The sequence below is a fragment of the Podarcis pityusensis genome (genome assembly GCF_964106645.2).
Source record: "Podarcis pityusensis genome assembly, chromosome: 4".
NCBI classification, from domain to species: domain Eukaryota; kingdom Metazoa; phylum Chordata; class Lepidosauria; order Squamata; family Lacertidae; genus Podarcis; species Podarcis pityusensis.
This window is the reverse complement of record NC_138027.1, coordinates 73,072,101-73,093,712: the sequence shown is the minus strand read 5'-3', so window position 1 is coordinate 73,093,712 and position 21,612 is coordinate 73,072,101. Positions and strand designations below refer to the sequence as shown.

General features: G+C 42.9%; 1 protein-coding gene across 2 annotated transcripts in view; it reads right to left on the bottom strand.

Moving 5' to 3' along the window:
• SLC9A7 (solute carrier family 9 member A7) overlaps positions 1–18,922 on the bottom strand; it is a 52,305-nt gene extending 33,383 nt beyond the window's left edge. For both annotated transcript variants that reach the window (XM_081001468.1, XM_081001469.1), the window contains exon 1: positions 18,278–18,922. In XM_081001468.1, coding sequence (XP_080857594.1) covers positions 18,278–18,539 — 262 coding nt within the window. In that variant the 5' untranslated portion in view covers positions 18,540–18,922. The remainder of the gene's footprint in view (positions 1–18,277) is intronic.
• Between the last annotated feature and the right edge of the window lie 2,690 nt (positions 18,923–21,612).

Sequence of the window (21,612 nt, the reverse complement as noted above, 5' to 3'; positions counted from 1 at the left end):
TTACAGATCAGAGATTATAATGCTTTCATTTAGCAGGGAGGGAGAGCAGAACCTTCTTGTTGTCGAACAAACTGGAGTGAGAAACTCCTGTCAACCCACAGCAAGTCAGCTAGCAATCTATCAGTATAGCCCAAACCCACCTCTGCCCACCTAACATTTAGAAGAACTGTAGAGTTGGAAGGGATCATGAGGGCAGTCTAGTCCAACCCCCTGCAATGCAGGAATCTATTGCCCAACATGGGTCTCCAACTCACAACCTTGAGATTAAGAGTCTCATCCTCTACTGACTGATTTAAATAGCTGTTTGGAAAGGTATACACACACACACACACACACACACACACACACACACACTATTGTCTCCTGAGGTGAGGTCTCTCATCCAGGGTCACACTAGGACCATACCTGCTTAATTTCAGATACTGTATGCTGCATCCTTGGATGCTCCCAGACTATTTATGGCATCAAAACAATGAAATATAATAAAATGAAGCTAGCCATCAAGTAAGATTGTCCACCCCATAAAAAGGGTACATAATGCAACAAAAACAAGCCTAAATATAAGTATGGGCCTCTTATTTATTTCACTAAAAGATACCTTAAGAAAAATGAGCCATCTGCTGAAGGTATCACAGGTGTAAAGAGAGGAAGATAGGAAGATAGAAATAGCAAAGGAGGAACATAGCACATAAAAACAAACAGATAATCAAGAAGAGTAATAAGTCACAGCAACTCTGAAACATGATCACCAGCTCTTATTTTGTGTTACTGAACATAGGATAATCTGACTTATGGAAGTGTGATTCACTGGCCACAGTCTATACACCACAACGAGCTATTAAAAACACATTTTGAGAAGTAGGGTTGTTTGATTTTCCTAAGCTTCTCTTACTCTTCCACCTATTCCAATAGCCATTGACCCAACATGCCACCAGTCCAGCCTCAATCTTACTTTAGTTCAGTTGTAAAGAACTACTGCAAACAGAGCAGGATTCAGTACTAACCGAGAGTTGGGTGTGTTCTGCCTACTTGGGCTAATGGATTTGTCCTTTGATAAGGTATCTCCAACAACAAAGGAAAAGTTTTCAGTGAATGTTTCAAGGTTAAAACAGAAGGCGCCTGCTGAACTTCTACTGGCAGAATATTCCTCAGGACTGGGCTGAAGACAACAAAAGCTCGAGTTTTTTGCTGCTGTCAGACAAGTCTTGCCAACTTGGGGGAGAGGAAACTAAAATACAAATGAATGCGTAGTCTGGTGCGTTTGTACTTGCTACACAATACAGTTACACACAAATAGAAACGTCACAAGTACATCCTTGCCCATTTCTTAAACTTTGACTATTTTCAAAGTGCCTACAATGAATTTTGTTATTCTGAGCATGACGTACCTGCTCCGATCAGACAGTAAACAACCTCACTGTATTTGCATGTTAATATTGACTCTTGAGATGGCGAGTCCCTCTTGCCCCAGAAAATTTAGCATCTAGAACGTGTTACATGATGACACATTACAAATAACCAAGCGAAAAAGCTACCAACATGAGTTTGACCAAACTGCGGGAGGCAGTGGAAGACAGGAATGCCTGGCGTGCTCTGGTCCATGGGGTCATGAAGAGTCGGACACGACTAAACAACTAAACAACAACAAGAAGCCTAACAAGATACACACACACACACACACGAAGATTCAAAGGCCTACTGCAAAGGGCATGCATCTTCCCTGCAACTTAAAAATTAATTCTGAATACATAGCAAAAACCAAAATGCCACAGGCAAAAATAAAATAAAATAAAAATTCAATGCACATTGCGGCTAAATTAAGGATTGCTGAAGGCAAGTGTTGTGCAATCTTGCTCCACTTTCTAGCTAAACTGCTAACACAAATTAACAGCAAGCATAAATCCAGGAAAGCTCTGCCTCTAAAAATAATCAAGCACACAGCCTAATAATTAGGTAATAGCTTATACAGACACTAAGCTGGAATACAAGTTACACTTTCAAAGGGGAGACTGAGCCACGGATGCACGATTTCAAGTTTGGGGATCGCTTGTGGCTCCAGAAACATTGCTAGTATGTTGAAATCAAGCATCTCAGCAGTGTGAGAAATACTCTTCTAGTCCTTACTACGACCAAGATTAAGTATGCTTGAAGCACAGGTGTTGAGACAAAAAACAGATGTCACATGGAAGTGCAACAATGTGTTTTGCTTCTAAACCCATCCCACGATGCAGGGGCTGGTGCCTATTTTAAAAATATTTGTGGTTGGCCGTGCCAGAATCCTTGGCCGTGTCAGCCAGCTGCAAAGATAATTCAGTGAGAGGAAATTTTGTTTCTTCCTCCTTTATACAACACAGCCGGTTTGTTCAATTTCATGACTCACCTGTTTAGCAGGCCTTCGCTGTACCCACACACATTTTCAAATGGGGAGAGGAGAAGAAAGGAGAGACAAGGACAACTGGATAGTGAAACATGCAAGTGATTAATCAAACTGTCTTATATCCCGTTTGCAAAATCGTTTAAGTACACGGGTGAGAATGAACAAAGGACTCTTGTTCCATTCAAAAAGAAGCAAAGGATTGTGACTGACAGAGCATCTACACAACAAATCATGGCTTTCTCCAAAGTTACCTACCTAAGAAGCTGCCTTATACTGTGTCAGCCCAACTGGTCCATTCAGCTCAGTATTGTCTCTATTGACCAGCAATGGCTCTGCAGGGTTTTGGATAAGGGTCTCTCCCAGTCCTACCTTGAACCAACCTGGGTTGAGCAGATGCTACACCACTGGTCTATGTGAAATGCATGCATAACCAAGAACTGTCAAGCTCTCAAGCCATCACACAGGACTAAAAATTCCTTGGGTAAAAGAAGCTGTTGTAATCATCGGTGTAGGTTTGTGGGGCAAACAGTGTCTTGTGGTATCACACTTCTCTTCCACTAGTATGGAAGAAAAAAGGACTTTAGCAATAGGCAAAAGTCCTGTTATTATATAAAAACAGCAGGTTCCCCATAACCACCTGTAGATTCCCAATGACTATCTCAACATCTTCTTGAGGTGTTCAGCACAGTAAGCTGATGTTCACTGGTAAGCATCCGCAAAGCTGTTACCTATTTCTCAACTTCAATAAAATACTTAGATAGGACTTCGGTTCTCTCCTGATGACAGCAGACTACAACTTCCATCATCTCTGACCATTGGCTATGATGACTAGGGTACTGAGAGTTCAACAACATCCAAAGGGCAACACATTTGGCTACCACTGAAGCACGGAATCATTAGTACTACACCATTGGCAGTATTCACATGCCTGTGAGTGGGCAGAAGCTCAATTCACATGACACACGAATGGGTATGTTTACTGGTGTTGGTACCTGTGCCAGTCCACAAATCTTTGAATTGATCAGAGGTCTTCCATGGAGCTCGGGGAAATTTACATAGCTCCTTGTCCACATGTCTAATTACAAGACCCTTGTTATGTACATGAGGTGGTGACTGACCAAAGCTCAGCCAGAAAGTTTCAAAGCTGAGCAGAGATTTGAACCCATGTCTCCCTGGTCCAAGCCATCCACTACAATGGCCTTGTGCCATTTCTCCTTTGCAACATGTAGTCATTTTTCAACCTATCATTGTAGAAAAAAGAGAGAAAAAGATGAATGTGAAGCAAGAAAAAAAAAGCTTGAGGAAATAGAAGCAATGTCTTTTAATAGGGAGTTAAAACACAATTGGAACGTCACAAGACTTAGTGGCGGCAATGGTGGGAGAAAAGAAGACATTCCACTTTCCTGGCCTTCAGATTTTGCAGAGTTGCGGTGACTCAAGGAAAGCTGTTTGCTAGAGATAAGGATTCTGCTTTATCTCCAAGCTTTAAACTTTGGAACATGAAAAGGCTCTAGAATCTTTTGACTGAAACAGCAGGCTCCCCCACAGACCACCACCCTCCCTAGTAAAGTGAGCAAAGAGTGAGTAATTGGAACAGAATGGATGAGGACAGCAAGAAGGAAGGACCCTGCTCTCTTCATCACATGTTCAACATTCAATGTCAATAGGGCTATACTGATGTGTGAATCCAGGGTCTATTTTGGTGTATGACTCAGGCAATCATGCCACTGCTATGGCACAAACAGATCAGCACCACAATCCCCTGAAGTGCTGCCAACTACTTCAAGCTGCGTACATGCAGCAGCTTAAAGTGGATTCAGTGCATCTCATGTGGTCCACAAGACGTTGTCCTCATCCAAGTGGCAGCCTGCCCCCCCCAATCCCCGGCCATTTAATTCAGATTTTCCAACTAATAATAATAATCCACCATAAAACCACATGCTACCCAGCTGAAATTGTACTTTAAGCTTCATGACTGTGTAGGGCTTCCTCTGGTCCTCATCCAACCATTAAAAAACTTCTAACTTAAACTTCATTTATTTCAAATAACCGACTCTTGAAACAGGAGCTTTCAGAATAGGAGAACTTGCTTAAGTAGTCTAATATTAGCAGCTCTACTTCGGAAAGTCCCTTTCCTCATGTGTACAAGCAATGAGGGGGAGGGATCCTTTAAAAAAAGAACCAGCTTTCCCATAGTGCCTCAGAAAATTGTTTCTAGAATTTGGATAATTGAGATGGCACGTGTGGGGGATGCTGTACAAAATTAAAACAAAAAACATCCATCTTCCTAGAGATGTCTCTCTGATCCATATTTTATGAAGTAAGACATTGTTTACTATAATACCACCAGTACCAGTGCCACAGTTTGAGTCTGGAAGCCAACGGATCATAATAATATGTCAACATGAGGTATGAATTCATGTCAGATTTGGTCTGCTATAGCAGAAGAAGCTCATTTCCGTTCCCTTGACAAAATATCTAAAAGAGCATCAGGCATCATTGTTGAGCAGAACAGGATTTATATTTTCCTTGATTTCTGCCTGCCAATATATCTCTCAATCACACAAAAGATATAACAGTATGGAAACTTTTGTCCAGATGTCCTAAACTAGCTTACCCAATAGGAAATATGCAAGGGACCACTGACCTGTATTTAATAGGCTCTACCAAATTGCATCTATATGTATGCAGACATAACATAACCTAAATCTGTCACCACCATTGCATAAATGGAGCTTGTTCTCCCAAGAGAGTGTGTCAGTCACTTACAAGGCACTTCCAGCGTTATAATCATAGTTAAAATAATGCTATTTTAACAGTAGGTGCTCTGTGGATGTAGTTGAAAATAGTAAACAATCTTAACTCAAACCAAAACAATGTGTTATATGAAATTAGTCTAGTTACGTTACTGGACTGGGCCAGGGTCCTATAATAATAGCAATGCTTTACTGGTTTCTAACGTGGCATCTGTTTTTTACGGTGCTGCTTCACTGTTTTTCTGTTGTATGATTAAATACTGCATCAGAGATTTTAAAATATTAAGCGGCTCAGACATGCTTCAAATAAATAAAACAAATAGCAACAGATGCACATTTGCTAAGACTCTGCTCCAAAAAATTATCCATATACAGGCTGAAATAATAATGAAAGCACAACACCGAGGAGGTAGTCATACATAGATCACCAGGGAGCGTGTTGCATGAGTGACAGGCCATCACAGAGACAGCTCTGTCCCTTGTAGCTGCCAATCTGACAGAACTCATCGGTGGAACTGAGAACAGGGCCTGAGATGCCAATGTTACAGATGAGGCAGTGCTTCAGACTAACAGCACCTTAAAATGGTCCAGGACCCATATAACTGATGTAGAATAGCTGTAATATTGTTGTAATGCCTAGCTCCTAACAAATGTTCTAGCTGCCACATTGTGTTCCAATTAAAGTGTCCAAACAGTCTTCAAGGGCAGGCCCGTACAGGGTGCACTTCAGTAATCTAGTTAGGATGTTACCAAAGCATGTACCGCTGAAGAAAGATAACACCACAGTTGAACTTTTGGCCACTGACATTATCTGCAGCTCCACAGATGGCACCAAGTCCAGGAGCACTCCCTCAAAACGGCATGTTTAGTACAACCCCACCCAGGACCAGAATATAATTCCCCTTTAAGGCCATTTAAGTAATGGTGGTCACCCCACCATAACTGGTGGCAGTGAATTCTGCAAGTTCTCACTGAATGAAACAGCGCTTTTGCTCTTGCCGGTTAAGGCCATGCAATGGCTTAAGATTCTGATCTTGGCAGAGAGGAAAGACAAAGGGAAGTCGCTCTAGCCACTCTTTTGCACATTGCTTGCAAGCTGTTAGTCACCAGGCTGACAAAAACGAAGAAGTCTTCAGATGTACCCAATATACTCGAACCTCTTGATGCTTTTTTTGAGAGATACCATCCACACACAGTACAGTGGTACCTCGGGTTACAAACACCTCAGGTTACAAACACTTTGGGTTACAGACTCCGCTAACCCGGAAGTAGAACCTTGGCTTAAAAACTTTACCTCAGGATGAGAACAGAAATTGTGCGCCGGTGGCATGGCGGCAGCAGGAGGCCCCATTAGCTAAAGTGGTACCTCAGGTTAAGAACGGACCTCCGGGACGAATTAAGTTCGTAACCAGAGGTACTACTGTATTTTTAAAAAAGACTGCACCAAAGATGGCTTCATAAAGGTTGGTTACCGTCTTACTGTCACTGTACACAGAGTTGTTTTCAGTATTTTCAAGCCTTTTCCTGTGTCAGTCTCCAAAATGGGGGAAATGCTGTTGTTCTAGTAACGCTAAGAGACAGAAATAGCAACTCTGTACACACAACTGTTACTATATGCTTCCATCTGGCTAACACAGACTGAAAGAGGGGGAATAATAACTAGTATTTCTTTCCTAACTGCTTATGAAAATAGAAACAAATAAAAAAGTTTATTTGTTTTCTCCAATACACATCGTAGCTTCAATCTGTACCACGTATTAGGATTCATAACTGTTTCATAACATGTTCTGCTTTGTGCAGACCTTATTTATGTTGCATTTCACACAGTTCCTAGGAAACCAGCCAAAATCTATTTGTAGCTTTACATGTGTCATCTAAATGGCAAAAATCAGTGGAAATGGGGTGGGGGTGGGGATATAATACCATGCACACCCTAACACTGAATTGGCTTTCCCTTCCTTGCAAAATTAAAAAACAACAACTCCAAAATGCACCAAAATTATTCCTTATTGTACCAAATGGTTTCCAAGATCATCATCAACACTTTATGCCTATACGCACACTCCAAGATATTGCCAATGAAAATGCCCAACAAGACAATTTGTCCTTTCATTAGCGCCAGAGTCCATCATTCCTACTTGCACTTCATCCTTCACAGATGCTCTTCACATCAATGGAAGCTTTCTTTCCCTAGATGGCCAAATGGAACCAATGAAAAGCAGCCATTCAGAGCAGCACTCTAGAGATGTTTCCTGTACTAGCACTCTTAAAATAGCCAGTGCTCTGGCTGGGCTGGGGTGGGAATGTAAACGCCATAATTTCACTGGTAATAAGACGCCAGTTACTTCTGCATTTAAGTGGTCTCTTCTTCCTGCCTTTACCCCCCTCCCCCCAACCATTCGTCAAAGGTTTCTGACAGGTGATTGTTGCAATCCAATAGCTGCAAAAGTTTTGGTCGATCTGTCACAAACCGATTCCAAAAGAAAGACAGAGCTGCTTAGTGACATGCTGCAGTCAGTGTTAGAAACTGAGATATTTAAGCTAGGCATCAAATGGCTCCTTAAACCAAGGTTACAGTCGCCAAAATGGAATGCCTAGTTTCCATTTTTGGGCAGACGGCTCCAAAGTCGAATTTTTCAATTTGTCCTTTTGGCGCCTGAAATTCATTCTGATTGTGCAGATAAATACAACGGGTAGAATTCTACAGGACGTGTTGCTAGTGTGTGAAAATAGTCAAGATCCAAGGATCTCCAGGCATGCACCTCCAGACGGTGGAGACGTTATGTATCATCCTGGCACCTGGTCATCTTCACTTGGTCACAAGTGGCTGACATCCAGGTGCAAAGTACGCCTGGCAAAATTCGAACACTGGCTACGGTGTATATTTCAGTACTCTGGGAGTCTAGCAACATCTAGAAAAGCCACAAGTTTTCCATCCTTGGCCAAGCTTAAATATCCTCTCGCCGATTTCCAGTTATGCCAGTCTCTAGGTCGGATCTCTGACTTTGCGCATGCCAACACCATACTCCATGTCCCAAGCTGCTGCTGAAACTCCCCCAGGCTTTGAATGCTGATGACACATTTCTCAAGAAAAAGAAGTTGCACAAGTCCATACTCCAGCTAAATGGAGACATGGGCTAGATGATTTGGCAACCAGTGAAGAATTCCTCATCGTGCACCTGCCTCAAACATGCAAAGCAGCAATAGCAGGGTGTGGGTGGGAGAATCTGCAGCATTGTATAGGCAGAGAGCTCTTAAGCTTCCCGCCATCCACCAATTTTCCCTTGCCAACCCCTCCCATCCCACCATTTCCTCCCAAACCTGATTGCAGGACTGGATTTTCTAGACAAATAAGGAAACATATCCTGGAAAGAAAAGTAATGTTGCAGAGGAAAGCCAGGTGGTAGAAGAATGGTTAACCACTCTTTCTTCTACCTTTCCTCTCTCTCTCTCTCTCTTGCAGGTGCCTACCTGTTCCTATTATGCATGTTAGATGACTGGGAATCCTTCCTTTTGCACTGAGTTTCTAATTGTATTCCATGTCCTTGGATCAGGATACTGTATTACATTCAGACTATATACACATTACAAACATATGCAAAGCAAAGTAAAGTAATTGCCAGCAGAGAGACGAACTGCTAGCAGCTTGATGTTCCAGCAACATTTCAGAATAGCTACTTACCTTTCCCAACCCCCAAAAAATTCTTTCCCCCCAAAAAAATGATCCAGGAAAAGTGACAGCCCGGCATAACCTTCAGCTGTCAAGTGATTGGCCAGTCCAAGCCCAGATGCACTCTGCTGGCGACATCATATCCCTCCGGATAATTGACAGAAAAGCCTGTTCACGGACACAAGACGACGGTCTTTGTTGCTGTTCAATATGGCATGTTTTCCTTTAAAATATTCTTATTTTATAAGACCCAAGTATAAAATAAGAATATTGAGGCAGGCGAAAAAAATACAATATTGGCGAAAAGATTCACACTTACCTAACCCTTATATGAAGCGTGCAAGCTTCTGTGCATTGGTCTATTGTGGGTGTGATATCGCCAGCAAAGTGCATACTGAGGACCTGCAGCAAAAAGAGAAATGGAAGCAAATCAGTTCAAGTAAGTGTTGTGCCGATAGGCCTGTCAGAACAAACCATGGGAAGCAGGCAGGCAGGCAGCTATATTGACTCAACAGGCATACACATGTGCTAAATCATCCTTGGAAATCATGCCAATCAGCACAGCTTTGCAGGGAACCACTATTTATTTTTTAGAAAACCTATATGCTACCTTTCAAGACAAAATTCAAGACACAATTCAGTGGAGTAATACCGGCAAGATATATAAACCTAAAACTGCACAACATTAAAAATAGCAGCAGTTAAACCTAATAAATGATAATAATGTGGTGTTCTGTAGTTTATATGCCACCGTTCATCACAAGATCTTAGGGCGGTTCACAGGAAAAAAGCACAAGGTAAAAGCACAAATAAATAGTGAAAGAAAATCAACAAAACAATAAACCCCCTCCCACAAACACATTTAAAAGGCTGCGGAATATTAATCAGCCAAAGGCAGTTTGAATTCCCCCCCCCCCAGAAGCTTACAGAATATGTTCAAGTAGGGGCTACACAAAATTATTATTATTATTGGCAGCCCTATTTAGGGAAGTTTTTAAAGGTTGATGTTTTACTGTGCTTTTAATACTTTGTTTAGAGCCGCCCAGGGTGGCATGTAAATATCATCATCATCTCCTCCTCACTAGGAGAGAATTCCACAAGCATGAAACTACTATGGAAAAGGCTTATTCTCTGTGCCCACCAATGCCAGACTCATAAGCAGGGTCTTCCAAGGCCAATCCCACATGCTGCATAGCATTGTGCAGCGTCCACACGCTAAACAAAATCTGCACAAAAAGGGAATAATCTAAAGCTCCCACACACACACCAGGCGCACTCCATTCCATACACAGGTATTGCTTTACATGCTGTGGCAGACAACCCACTTGAAAGGGGCTCAAAAAACAGAATAACTGTCAGGCTTCGGGGAACTGGATCCCTCCCGCGGTGGCAGTAAATTGGCAGATCAAACAAAAGGAGCGTTCTTACAGATAGTTTCTTTAATAATCACAGCGAGAGACAAAGGAATGCCTCTCACTCTAGAAATGGCGTTGCTCCCAGTAAAGGTCCACCCCCTCCATCCTCATTAATCTACGTCATAGGTAGGCAAACTAAGGCCTGGGGGCAGGATCAGGCCCAATTGCCTTCTAAATCCGGCCCGCGGACAGTCTGGGAATCAGCGTATTTTTACATGAGTAGAATGTGTTCTTTTATTTAAAATGCATCTCTGGGTTATTTGTGGGGCATAGGAATTTGTTCATTATTATTTTTTCAAAATATAGTCCGGCCCTCCACAAGGTCTGAGGGACAGTGGACCGGCCCCCTGCTGAAAAAGTTTGCTGACCCCTGATCTATGCCACTCCTATGTCAGGTAATCTGAGCCTGTTGCCGCTGCGCTTTCTGTTCTATCACTCTCAGAGCCCTTCTAGTCTTAGGCGATGGTGGGGGGGGGGTCAGGAATGCTTTCCAAGGACAGTGAATCTGCCAGCTGTCTCTCTCCTGGTGTTTCTTCTTCTAGCTGCTCCTCACCCAGTATTTCCCAGCTTTTCCCCTCTGGACCTCGTCCCTCTGCAAACCACTGTTCTAATTCAATACTGTCCTTCTGCCCTTGTGAAAGTTCAGATAAAGGGGGGCACGCGACTCCCACCATTCCTCCTCAGTCCAGTCCCTGACAATAACACAGGCCCTACAAGCAACAGCCTATCACTTTTTTTTGGTACTGTTTTGTGATCTTATTGTACACATATTCACCACTTCCTCAAGGGGCATGGCCACAGAAAGGGTGTGTCAATGTTTCTGCAAAAGTGTGCCATATATATATGAACTTTAAGACTTCTACTACAAGTAACTTCAAGCGTTGAAACCAGAGCTGATCATTTGGTGTCTGACTGGTGTTTGCTCAGTGGCTCAAGAGAACCCGATGGTTGATTTTCTATCTGACAAAAATAAGTTGTTGCTTACTGAGAGGCTGTAAATAGCTTTTTTGTATGAAAAAGGAGCAAATAATTATCCAAGCAGAGATTCATTCAACCACCAAAGCGAAAAGTACGTAACATCACTCAATGTTTCCTCCAGCCGACAACGACACCAACAAACCACAATTAGTAGCTTCCCCACAGAGACACACTGCAGCAGTCTCACTTAGTTATCTGGTTTATTCATGCTTCTGCTTTTTAAACTTTACAGTCAGGATGACTAGTGGATGTTAGCGATATTGGGGATCAAAATGCAGCATAAGGAATCAAGACAGTTTTTGCTGTCAGGAGTCAGCTAAAAAACACTTTGAGGTTTTTAAACTGCTTTGAGAGGGGTGTTCCGTTTCGCTTTTACAATCAAGTGTTGTATAAATTTTATGAAATCCAAAATAAATAAGCTAGGAAGTTTCCTAGGCAAAAAGGTTTGGACAAAACTGACCCCGCTATTGGAATAGTCTTCCCTTGTCCCTCAAACGTAGGCATTTCATCAGCTTCTCAAGATCCAGTTACCCATAAAAGTTTTAAATGCGCCCATGCACCAGCATCAAATATCTAGTGACAAGAGACAAACAAGAACTGGAAGATATTCAGACCAATCGTTTCTGTCTTCCATTTATCTTAAACCACAAGAAGCCAACTTCTAATATCCATTCTACCCTCCTGACAATCATTCAAGAACCATATTTTGTCACATCAGTTGATCAGCTTAAAAGCGGTTTGACTTCATAATAAAGTTGGAACCACAATAGAGAATTCAAGGAGAAATGTATTCTAGAACAAAATGCCTTTTTAAAAAAATTATAAATGATATTTATCTAACTATATTTTCATTTATTTTTTTCAAACTTGTAATATTTATCCTGTCTTCCTTAAGAGCAACACTATAAGGAATTTCTGCCACACCTTGACAAAATTTTGTGGTGATGCTGGGGACCAGACTTACCCCCTAGCAGATCATTTTTGCCTTAAACCACCCTAATTCATACAGGTAACATTAAAATAATAATAAATGCAGTTTCTGATAGAGGGTGAAGGAGTGCAACATTAAGGCATGCCTTCACAAGAAACCAAAACTGTGTTTTCATTGCGATCATTTCCTCATGAGGAACTAAAGTTCTTGGAAATTGGTGCCACATATCTAATAGAGTTCTCAGAACTGGCACAGAACTTTAGTTCCTTGTTCTAGGCAATGCTACTTTTGTAGTTATCTCATTTACAAAAGTGTAGGAAAGGATTTTAACACTGTTAACAAAAATCAAACTGCCAAGCAAAATAGTTTAAGAACTGAGGACTATTTAAGGTTGCCATGGCAATGCTGTTAAAGATGAAAAACTTCAAATTATTTTGTAGGATTGCACTGCAAAACAGGTTTACTCAAAAGAAGACATACTGTGTTCAACGGGGCCACTGGACCAACATCTTCCTCAAGCTGTCCACTACAACCCCAAGGTTGTGCTCCAACAGTTCAGACGCTCATGAGTGTATGTGTGAAATTAAGATTTATTTTGCCCCAGTGTGCAATCTGTTTACCACAGTGACCAACCAGAGGCCTATGAGAAGTCAACAAGCGGGGACCTCAACTGCAACAATTCCCTTCCACTACTGATCCTCAGGAACCAAGGGTGGGGTTTTATTGATGCAGAATCATAAAAAGTCTCAAAGGAACCCAGCAAGGGGGCTGGCAGGTTCACACTGGTCATTTTGCATGGGGCACAGAATTCAGCTCCATGATCAACTCAGAATACATAATAAAAAAAAAGAATAGAAACAAGATGTCTTATTGGCCAGCTCCACGCGTATTCCAGCATCTCAAGAATCTCAGGGTTCATTTTAAAAAAGAATGAAGAAATGTAGATCGAATTCTAGCCTTTATAAGCTGTACAGATAGGCTTGAAAGCATGTGAGCAGTGCTTAAGGCTTCCTCCCAGGTAAGTCGGGTTAGGGACAGAAGCCTTACTGTGTTTATTTTTATTTGTTCTTACACTTTATGTCAGGGGTCGGCAAGGTTTTTGTCGCTTAGGCTGGTTCACGGTCCCGCAGAAGCCACAGTGGGCCAGAGTGCGCGCACAGACATGTGCAAACACTATTTCCAGTGCTCCTTCCAGTGCAGAGGAGGCATGTGCAACTTCTCATTGGCTGCAGGAGCTTCCTGCAGCCAATGGGAAGCCGGCCAGAGTTGTGGAAGGCGGCCCCCGCTCTGCTCTGCGCCAGTTTAGCGTGGCGCACGGGAGCTGACCGAGCGGCTGGCAGGGGTCCAGGGGCCGGTTAAACGACCCCCATGGGCTGCCTGTGGCCCATGGGCCTTAGGCTGCTGACCCCTGCGTTATGTTAATGTTGTTTTTACAGCACATTGTAAAGCCACTTTGAAACACGTCTGTGGAAAACAACAAATACATAAAATATAATAAATAAAATAACTGATATTCAGAGGAGTGCAGCCTCTGACCCTGGAGGTAGTACACAGCCATCATGATTGGTAGCCATTGATAGCTTTCACCTCCTTGAGTCTAAGCCCCTTTTAAAACTGGCCAGGTTGGTGGTAATCATCACCGTGTCTTGAGCTAACAGATTCCATAGTTTACCTACCAGCCGTGTGAAAAAGTACTTCTTTTCATCCATCCTTATTCTCCCACCATTCAGGTTCGTTGCGTTTTAAATAATAAACTCTGGACTCACATGGGAGTCTAAGCAAAATGACCACGAGACAAGTTACTCTTGTCCCATTTCATAAACACCCCCCTCCCCAAACGTGTGTTTCCTTTACCTACAAAGATGAATACTCTTTCATGCATAAGTTACACCTGCAATGGGAAATGAGCATGAAACAGCTTTAACAGCAGTTACTAAATTTGATTACCAAAAGAAATAGAAAAAAAAACCTGAGTGTTTAATTAATTTACTTTAAAATTTCTTTCAAGTAAGTCCGGAAATCCCCTTTTCTCTCACACAGTGATTGGGCAATTTACACATGACGCGGAAAGAACTAACAGTATTCCCAAACTGGCTTGACATATTCCATGTTCCACACCGAAGGCTAGATTTTCCTAGCGCAGTGCTGAAATAACAAGGCCAATGGGTTGTCTTCAGTATTGCTTTTCTGTGCTTTTTGGAAGTAGAGTTAAGTCCCTGAAATGCAAATAAAGAACGGCTGAGACGGCTTACAACTAAACACCAGCAATAAATGTTATATGGCTGTAAAGAAGACTGACTTAGTGCTAAAGTCTTCCTGTCTAAATCATAACAATGGTTTAGCCATTGCTTAAACGCTACAAACAACATTACTGCCAAAGTTTTACCAAAAATAAATAGTCAAGTATTTACTATATTGTTTTATACAAGACTGGAGCAATATGTAAGATTGGATAAATACTATACAATCCTAGTTAACGGCGAAATCCTATACGTGTGTACTCAGAAATAAGTCCCACTCAATTCAATGGGCTTACTCTCAAGTAAGCTAATACAGGACTTCAGCCTAGATCTGTCACCCAGAGTGGTAAGTCTTCCTCATCAGCATTCATTCTCCCTTGCTTTTTTGCTGTCTCTTACACTTCAATTTTATCCCCTACTTATAGATAGCACCAGCTCTCTTTTCTTTCAAACCCCTCCTCAAAGCCCAACTTTGCCACATAAGTCTCATCTTGCAGATACCATCTTATCAGGAGGTCCATTCCATATGTCAAAAATCAAGCTTTTAGTGTGTAGGCACCTACACATGCGTTACATACCGGACAGGCGTATCTCTGTTGTCTTTTTGGCATCTGTTGAAGACATCTCTCTTTCAAGAGACCTTCTAAGTGGAGATTTCTATCTCGGTCGGTATCTACACTGGACATGAAATTGCTTCTATATGCAATAGCTTTTTTCCCTTTTATTTTACGTGTGCTATGGTTTCACATGAGTTTTTAATGTACTGCAATGTTGCTTCCGAGATGCTTCATAGGAAAGAATTCATAAATTAAGCGAGCCTTTAGATTAATCCCTTAATTCCTATTTTTTAACTGAACAGAGCTTAAGTGTGTATAATTGCACCAGATCACTTTCCTCTATCCTTCTGCTGTCTTCTTCACTGTCAAGTCAGTTTGGAAGCAACTCAGGGAAAGGTTCTGTGTTTTTGCTTATGTAACTTTACAGTACTATGTGCACTCTGTGAAACAAAACAGACCTTTGCGTCTTAAAATTTTCTTTAAAAAAAAAAAGCCTGCCATTTATCTCAATAAACGCTATGTTATATTTATTGATGGACACACGCAAAAAAAGATTCTTGAGATTTTAAGTACATAGAACCTACCAACATATGTTATACTTCCTATAATAGTCTGCTTTGTATTCCATGCATTTAGCTTCAAGAATTGAGGAAAAAACCATTCTATATAAATATAAAAATCAACATAGAACCTATTATTGAGACAAATGTCCCATGGTGAGAGTGTATCATATCATCCACATCCAGGTCAAGTATGTGGATGTTTCTTATGTATACCCATAACTTATGGAAACTGATTTTGTATGGTCTGGAAAATGATGCAAATGCAAGCTGTTACGCTAAGAATGAAATCCTATACATGCTTTCCTTAGAGAAATTCCTATTAAACTCAGTGAGGTTTACTTCTGCGTAGACATGCACAAGATTGCAGCACACAGGAAACATTTGCATATCTTTACTGCCAAGTGTTCAGGGTGTTAAAAAAAAAAGACTTACAGCAACAACAGCACAGCACTGCAGCAGGGAACAAATGACTAAGAAGATTGTCAGAGGTTGAGAAACCTCAGCAGAGAAAATCCCATTGCTTTTCAACTGTTTTAACTTTTAAGGATTTGTTAAATAGTTATAGTGGAGGAAACGGTTGCTTTTTGCCCAGTGCAAACATTCATGGGCACTTCCTTACCAGAATAAACATCTGCACCATGGAATGTTGAGCAGACATTATGCCCTTTTAGATTTCATTTTTTACCAGCAAAGAAGAACCAAATACAGTAATCAAACCCAGAGTTTGAGAATCAACACTTCTGCCTATGATCAAAATCTGAACACTTAAGAATTGCTATGATAATGAAGATGCAAAAGGAAAATAGCACAAGGTTATATATATGTCAGTGTAGGTACACATGCAGTCCTCTGCACCAGTCATTAATCAAATCTGGTGGCTACTGAGCTGATCACAATTCCCCAGTTCTGTGCCACATCAGATAGTAGGAACAAATGTATGGTACTTTTACTTTGATCTTCCACCACCAAAACCTTTCAAAGGGCAAGCTTTTCTCATTTAATTACAGTACTTAGCAAAAAAAAAAAGAAAAAAAGAACAAGTTCTCTGTGCAGCTTACAGAAAAGTTAAGATCATAACAATGTCCAAATTAAACACAAACGTAACATCTAACAGACTAAAGCACAGCAGCAGAATGAAACCCAAGTAAATACAACAACAGGGAACAATAATAGTGCAAAAGATATAAAAATCAGATCTAAAGTCAGGGATCATGGCATCTGTGCATTGCAACTTTGAACCATTTTAGAAATCTGATATAAAAGAAGCAGCAAATGGAACAGCTCCAAACCAGTATTTACTTAATTTCATCACATGACCACACACAAGGATTTAAAGTGCATTGGGTAACCTTTCCTGGTGCAGAGTTTCAGCACAATCAGGAGGGAGCCAGGAAGCATCAAGGGCCAAAGATTAAAAAAACAAAAAACACAAAGCTAGCAGGCAGCCAAGCTTCCAGCTAAAGAGCATGAATGTTTAAAGATGTGTCTAGTCTTCCTGTACAGAGTCCAAGATAACAATAACAACAACAAGAACAACAAAATTATGCCCAGTTTATTCCCAGTAAAAAATAAGGGAATCCAAAAGGGTAATCCAAAAGTAGCACATGACAGAATCTTGCTGTCAAGACTACAATTGAAATGTTTACCGTACAGAAATTTAACTTCTGCACCACCATGCACATTACCAGTTCAATTAGCGAGCAGCATTCAAATAAGGCCTGAAGGTTTCCTCAGGGGACATTTCAGCATGTCATAATAATGTATCTCCATTAAGAAAAGCGACACGAAAACATAGTTTACATCTCTATTTTTTTCCATTATGTAAAAAGCAACTGACATTTTGCATATGCAAAAGCCCTCTCTGAAATGCACATTACATAATTTGCCTCTTACGATAGTGGTATATATGGTGGTGTGTATATAGAGAGAAAACAGATGATGCCCAAAGCAATTTGACCTTCTGTTCCCCCATTAGCTTGGAAACGCTGAATTAGGAAATAGCAGAGGCCTGGCTAATTGCACACATTTCGAGGGATGCTCATTCTTCTTCAAGGAGGTGCAGGTTTGACTTGAGAAGAGGCTCACACATGTGCATCTGCATTTATCCAGACCCTGGGCCTTGAGAAAACGATGCCAGCAAGACACCACAAAACAACCATATATCTGAAGACACAGAAGAAAAAAGCAGAGGAGGAATGGAGTCGCATCCACCAGGCAAAGAAACGATGGGGGGGGGGGGGTCCAAGCAACCAGAGCAAATGCCTCCTCGCCCATCTAATACCCCACCATGTACCCCCCACCCTGACCTCCATAGAGCATCCTTTTGCCATAGGCACAGTCGCTGTTCCCGCCCCTTTGGAATCTAATGCAACTCTCCTCCTCCCGCCTCCACAGCCAAGGGCAGGTGGAATTAGCAAATCGCCTTGACATTCATGGCGCTTCCACAAATAAATAAGGTTTCGATGGAGGGGGGCGGGGGAGACACACACAAACGCGCGCGCAACATACGGAAGAGTTTTGTGTCGTCGTATATGAAGGAGAGAAAAAGCAAGGCGAGGAACGGAAGGACCTTGCAAGACACACACAAACACCCACACTCCCTCTGCTGCTTACAGGATTTGAGGCAAGTGTGCTAACAAGCCTTTGTTCGCGGCAGGCGCTTGCATCAAAGGCGATCTCTATCTCGCGCGCACACACCCATCTCTTTCCCCATCCCTGTCCTTCTGCTCCTTCCTCCTTCCTCCAGGACCTGAAAGCACAGAGAGAGAGCGCGCGCACCCCCAGCCTCACCGTAGATCATGGCCAGGCCGGTCTCGTGGAGGAAGCGGACGCGGCGGTGCTTGAAGAGCCAGATGGTGAGGATGGTGAGCGTGAGCAGCAGGATGAACGTCAGGAGGCTCACGCTGTCCTGCCGGTGGCTCTCCTCGGCTTCTTTCTCCGTGGCGATCTCCTCCAGGGCGCTGCTGCTCCGCTCCCCGGAGCACGGCCCGGGGATTCGAAGCAGCAGCAGCAGCAGCAGCGAAAGGAGCAGGAGCGGAGGAGGGCGCGTCATGCTGCTGGTGGTGCTGGGGCCGCCGCTGCCGCCGGTGTTTCTCTCTTCCCCCGGCCCGCAGCAGCTGCGCACCGAGCCGCCCGCAGCCTCTGCAATGCCTGGCCAGCCTCTTACGCTCGCTCAGCCTGTGGCCGCCAAGCCAGGAGCAGCAGCTTCATCCCCCGTGGCGCGCGCGCCGCCGCCGCCGCCGCCAGACTCCGCCTCTGCGCGGGTCCTCTCCGCCAGGCAGGTCCCGGCAGGCAAAGTTTGCCGGCTGCTGTAGCCCTCGCTGCGTTGCTGCTACTGCTCCGTCACTTGCCGCTGCCGTCGCCGCCCCGCCTCTTTTAAGGCCTGCCACGCTCCCAGCTGCGCGGCGGCGGCGGCGCCACCTCCTTGCGCTCCCGCACTGAGGCGGGATTTGCGCCGGCAGCGCAACCAGGCGGGAGAACGGCCGTACCATTGCAGGCAATATATATATATATATATATATATATATCCGGGGGAATATCGTGTCCCCGCGTCTGGTGCCTTGGAAAGGTCTGCTGCTTACTGTTGTTGTTGTGCTTAATTGGGCGAGAGTTAAAGAAGCATATTCGACAGTGTAAGGCGCCCCCCCCCGCCTCTTCCTGAAGTGGTGCAGGCCATGCTACCGCCTCCTTCCGCAGCCAGGGTACACCACGAGCTGAGTAGAGAAAGCTCAAAGTCCCAAGAGTTGCTAGAGGGTGGGCATCCAGTTCTTGTCGATGCTGCTCTCTCAGAAATTGCAAACCTAGAAGTGAAAAGGGAGCTTAGTGGGAAGCTTGGGGTTTGGGGCTGCCGCAACGCCTGTTCCATTCTCAGTGTCCCTCCAGCAAAAAAACAAGAGAGCCTTTGTGGTGTTGTGGTGACAGTCTTGGACTAGTACCTGGGAGACCAGGGTTCAGATCTTCACGCAGCTGTGAAGCCCGCTGGGTGAGGATTAAATGTGGAAGTGGAGAAGAACCATGTATGCCACCTTGAGCTCCTTGGAGATAAGGTAGAATATAAACGCAACCAATAAATTAAAAATAAGTTGCTGTCCAGGGATTTTTTTCAGCCAGAACTCGCTGGAACACGGTTCTGGCATCTCTCAGGTGCCACTGCCATTATAAGAGAACAATGGAGGCGTTCATGGTGAGTTCTGGCACCTCTTTTTCTGGAAAAATAACAATGTGTATGCTGATACAGGAACACTAGGCATCCTTACCTGGAATGCACCCATTGAGTACTTTCCAAGTAAGCCTAGATAGGATTATGCTTCAGGAGCTGGTGTGGAGTAATGTTTGCACATAGGTAAGATTCCAGATCAAATTCCACCGCAACTATTGTCTCACTTGATGCCTTAACAAAGTCAGTCAGCTTGAGCCTTTTATCTGCAATATGAGGATAGTTAAACTGAGACCTGCCTTATAGGGTTGCGGTAAGGATTACTGATATAATGTATGTGAACTCTAAAAATTCCTATCGTGTGTTCACAGGGGAGTTCTCCTATCTGATGCCGGAGTCCTATCTTAATTCCTGGATTCAGCAAGGGTTAAAATCTAACAGGTTTTCATTGTTGAATTAGCCAGGCAAGGGTCATAGTGACCAAAGTAAGGTATAGCAAAGGAGGTTGCTCTGTACCGGAGGGCAAATGGATGGCAGTGAGAAAGACAGAGGCCGGTGTGTGAGAGAGCTGGGCTAGAAGCAGATTGCAGGCACAAGCCGGAAAGTGCGACCATGCTTGACTTCTGCTTGAATCCAAGGCTGCGACTATGGGAGAAGCAAGACATCTTGGGGTGTTAATGCTGTGAGCCCCTTCATTTAAAAACCATGTATCATAGATAGCATAGTCTCCACTATTCCTCATTCCAAAGAAACCGAATTCTGAGCAAGCACCTGGAACCTCTGGAATTTCGCACCACTTTGAGATTATTTATTATTATTATTTCATTATTTGTACCCAACCCATCTGACTGGGGTGGCACACAACATTACTATATATGTTTCTTTTTTCCAGCACTCTTTGGTGCAACCTCAAGCCAGCAAAGTACGTTGCAGAACTTCATATAAATGTCTGTCACCTCCCATATTTCATCTTAAGACTGTGACTTAAAGCAGACTCCATCTTTGGCTCCAATATCAGCAAAATTTTTCCACCCCTCCCTTCCTCTTGTTTTGTTTACCCTTCTAGCCTAATGAAGCATTGTGGAGAATTCAAAACCTTGCATGCTGCCACATTGGCTTAATAAAGATACTGCTGTAATGTGGGTTTTGACATTTTTCTAATAGGTCAATTTGACCACCTTTGCTTTCTAACTGAATGCTAAATATTATAGGAAATCTGAGCCAGATTATTATTTATGGTGTAACTGTTTTCACACATCCTCTCCTTTTAGTCCCTTGATATTTTGTACTGTCAACAACTGGGATAATTAATTCCTTGGAGTCTACTAGCAGCATTTCCCAAAGAGAACTGCAATGTTTACCATATATTCTGTTGGGTAAATATTAAGCAAGGTTATTCATTTGTTAAGCATGTTAATACTAAACATGTTTACTCAGAACAGGGGTGAGGAAACTGTGGCCCTATCAAATGATGTTGAAGCTCCAGCCACCATGGCCAATGGTCAGAGATGACAGGAGTTCAAGTTCATGTGGGGAACATATTCCCCTTGCCTGTCAACTGAATACAGGAGAGCTTACTTCTCACTAGGTATGCACACAAAAATGGGGCTGTGTATCCATTGAATTCCATTTGTTTAGGCTTGCCTAAGCCTGTGCAAAATCAGGCAAAAGAAGAAGGATACAAAATAGTGAGCAATTTCTTTTCCCAGTGGCTAGCACAATAGACTGAATTCTGCACTGCAACATGGGAACACAGGGAATCAGTCCCATAAGCTCTTCATTTACAAATTGATCTTACTATTACATGTTTCCATATCCCTGAATGATGATTCCAGAAGAACAACTATTATACACATCATACAATTACTGCCCACAAGCAACTGGTATTCAGAGGCAAACCACCTCTGGTACTGGTGGTAGTACACAGCCCTCAGGACTAGTAGCCAGTGATGGCTTTATCCTCCATGAA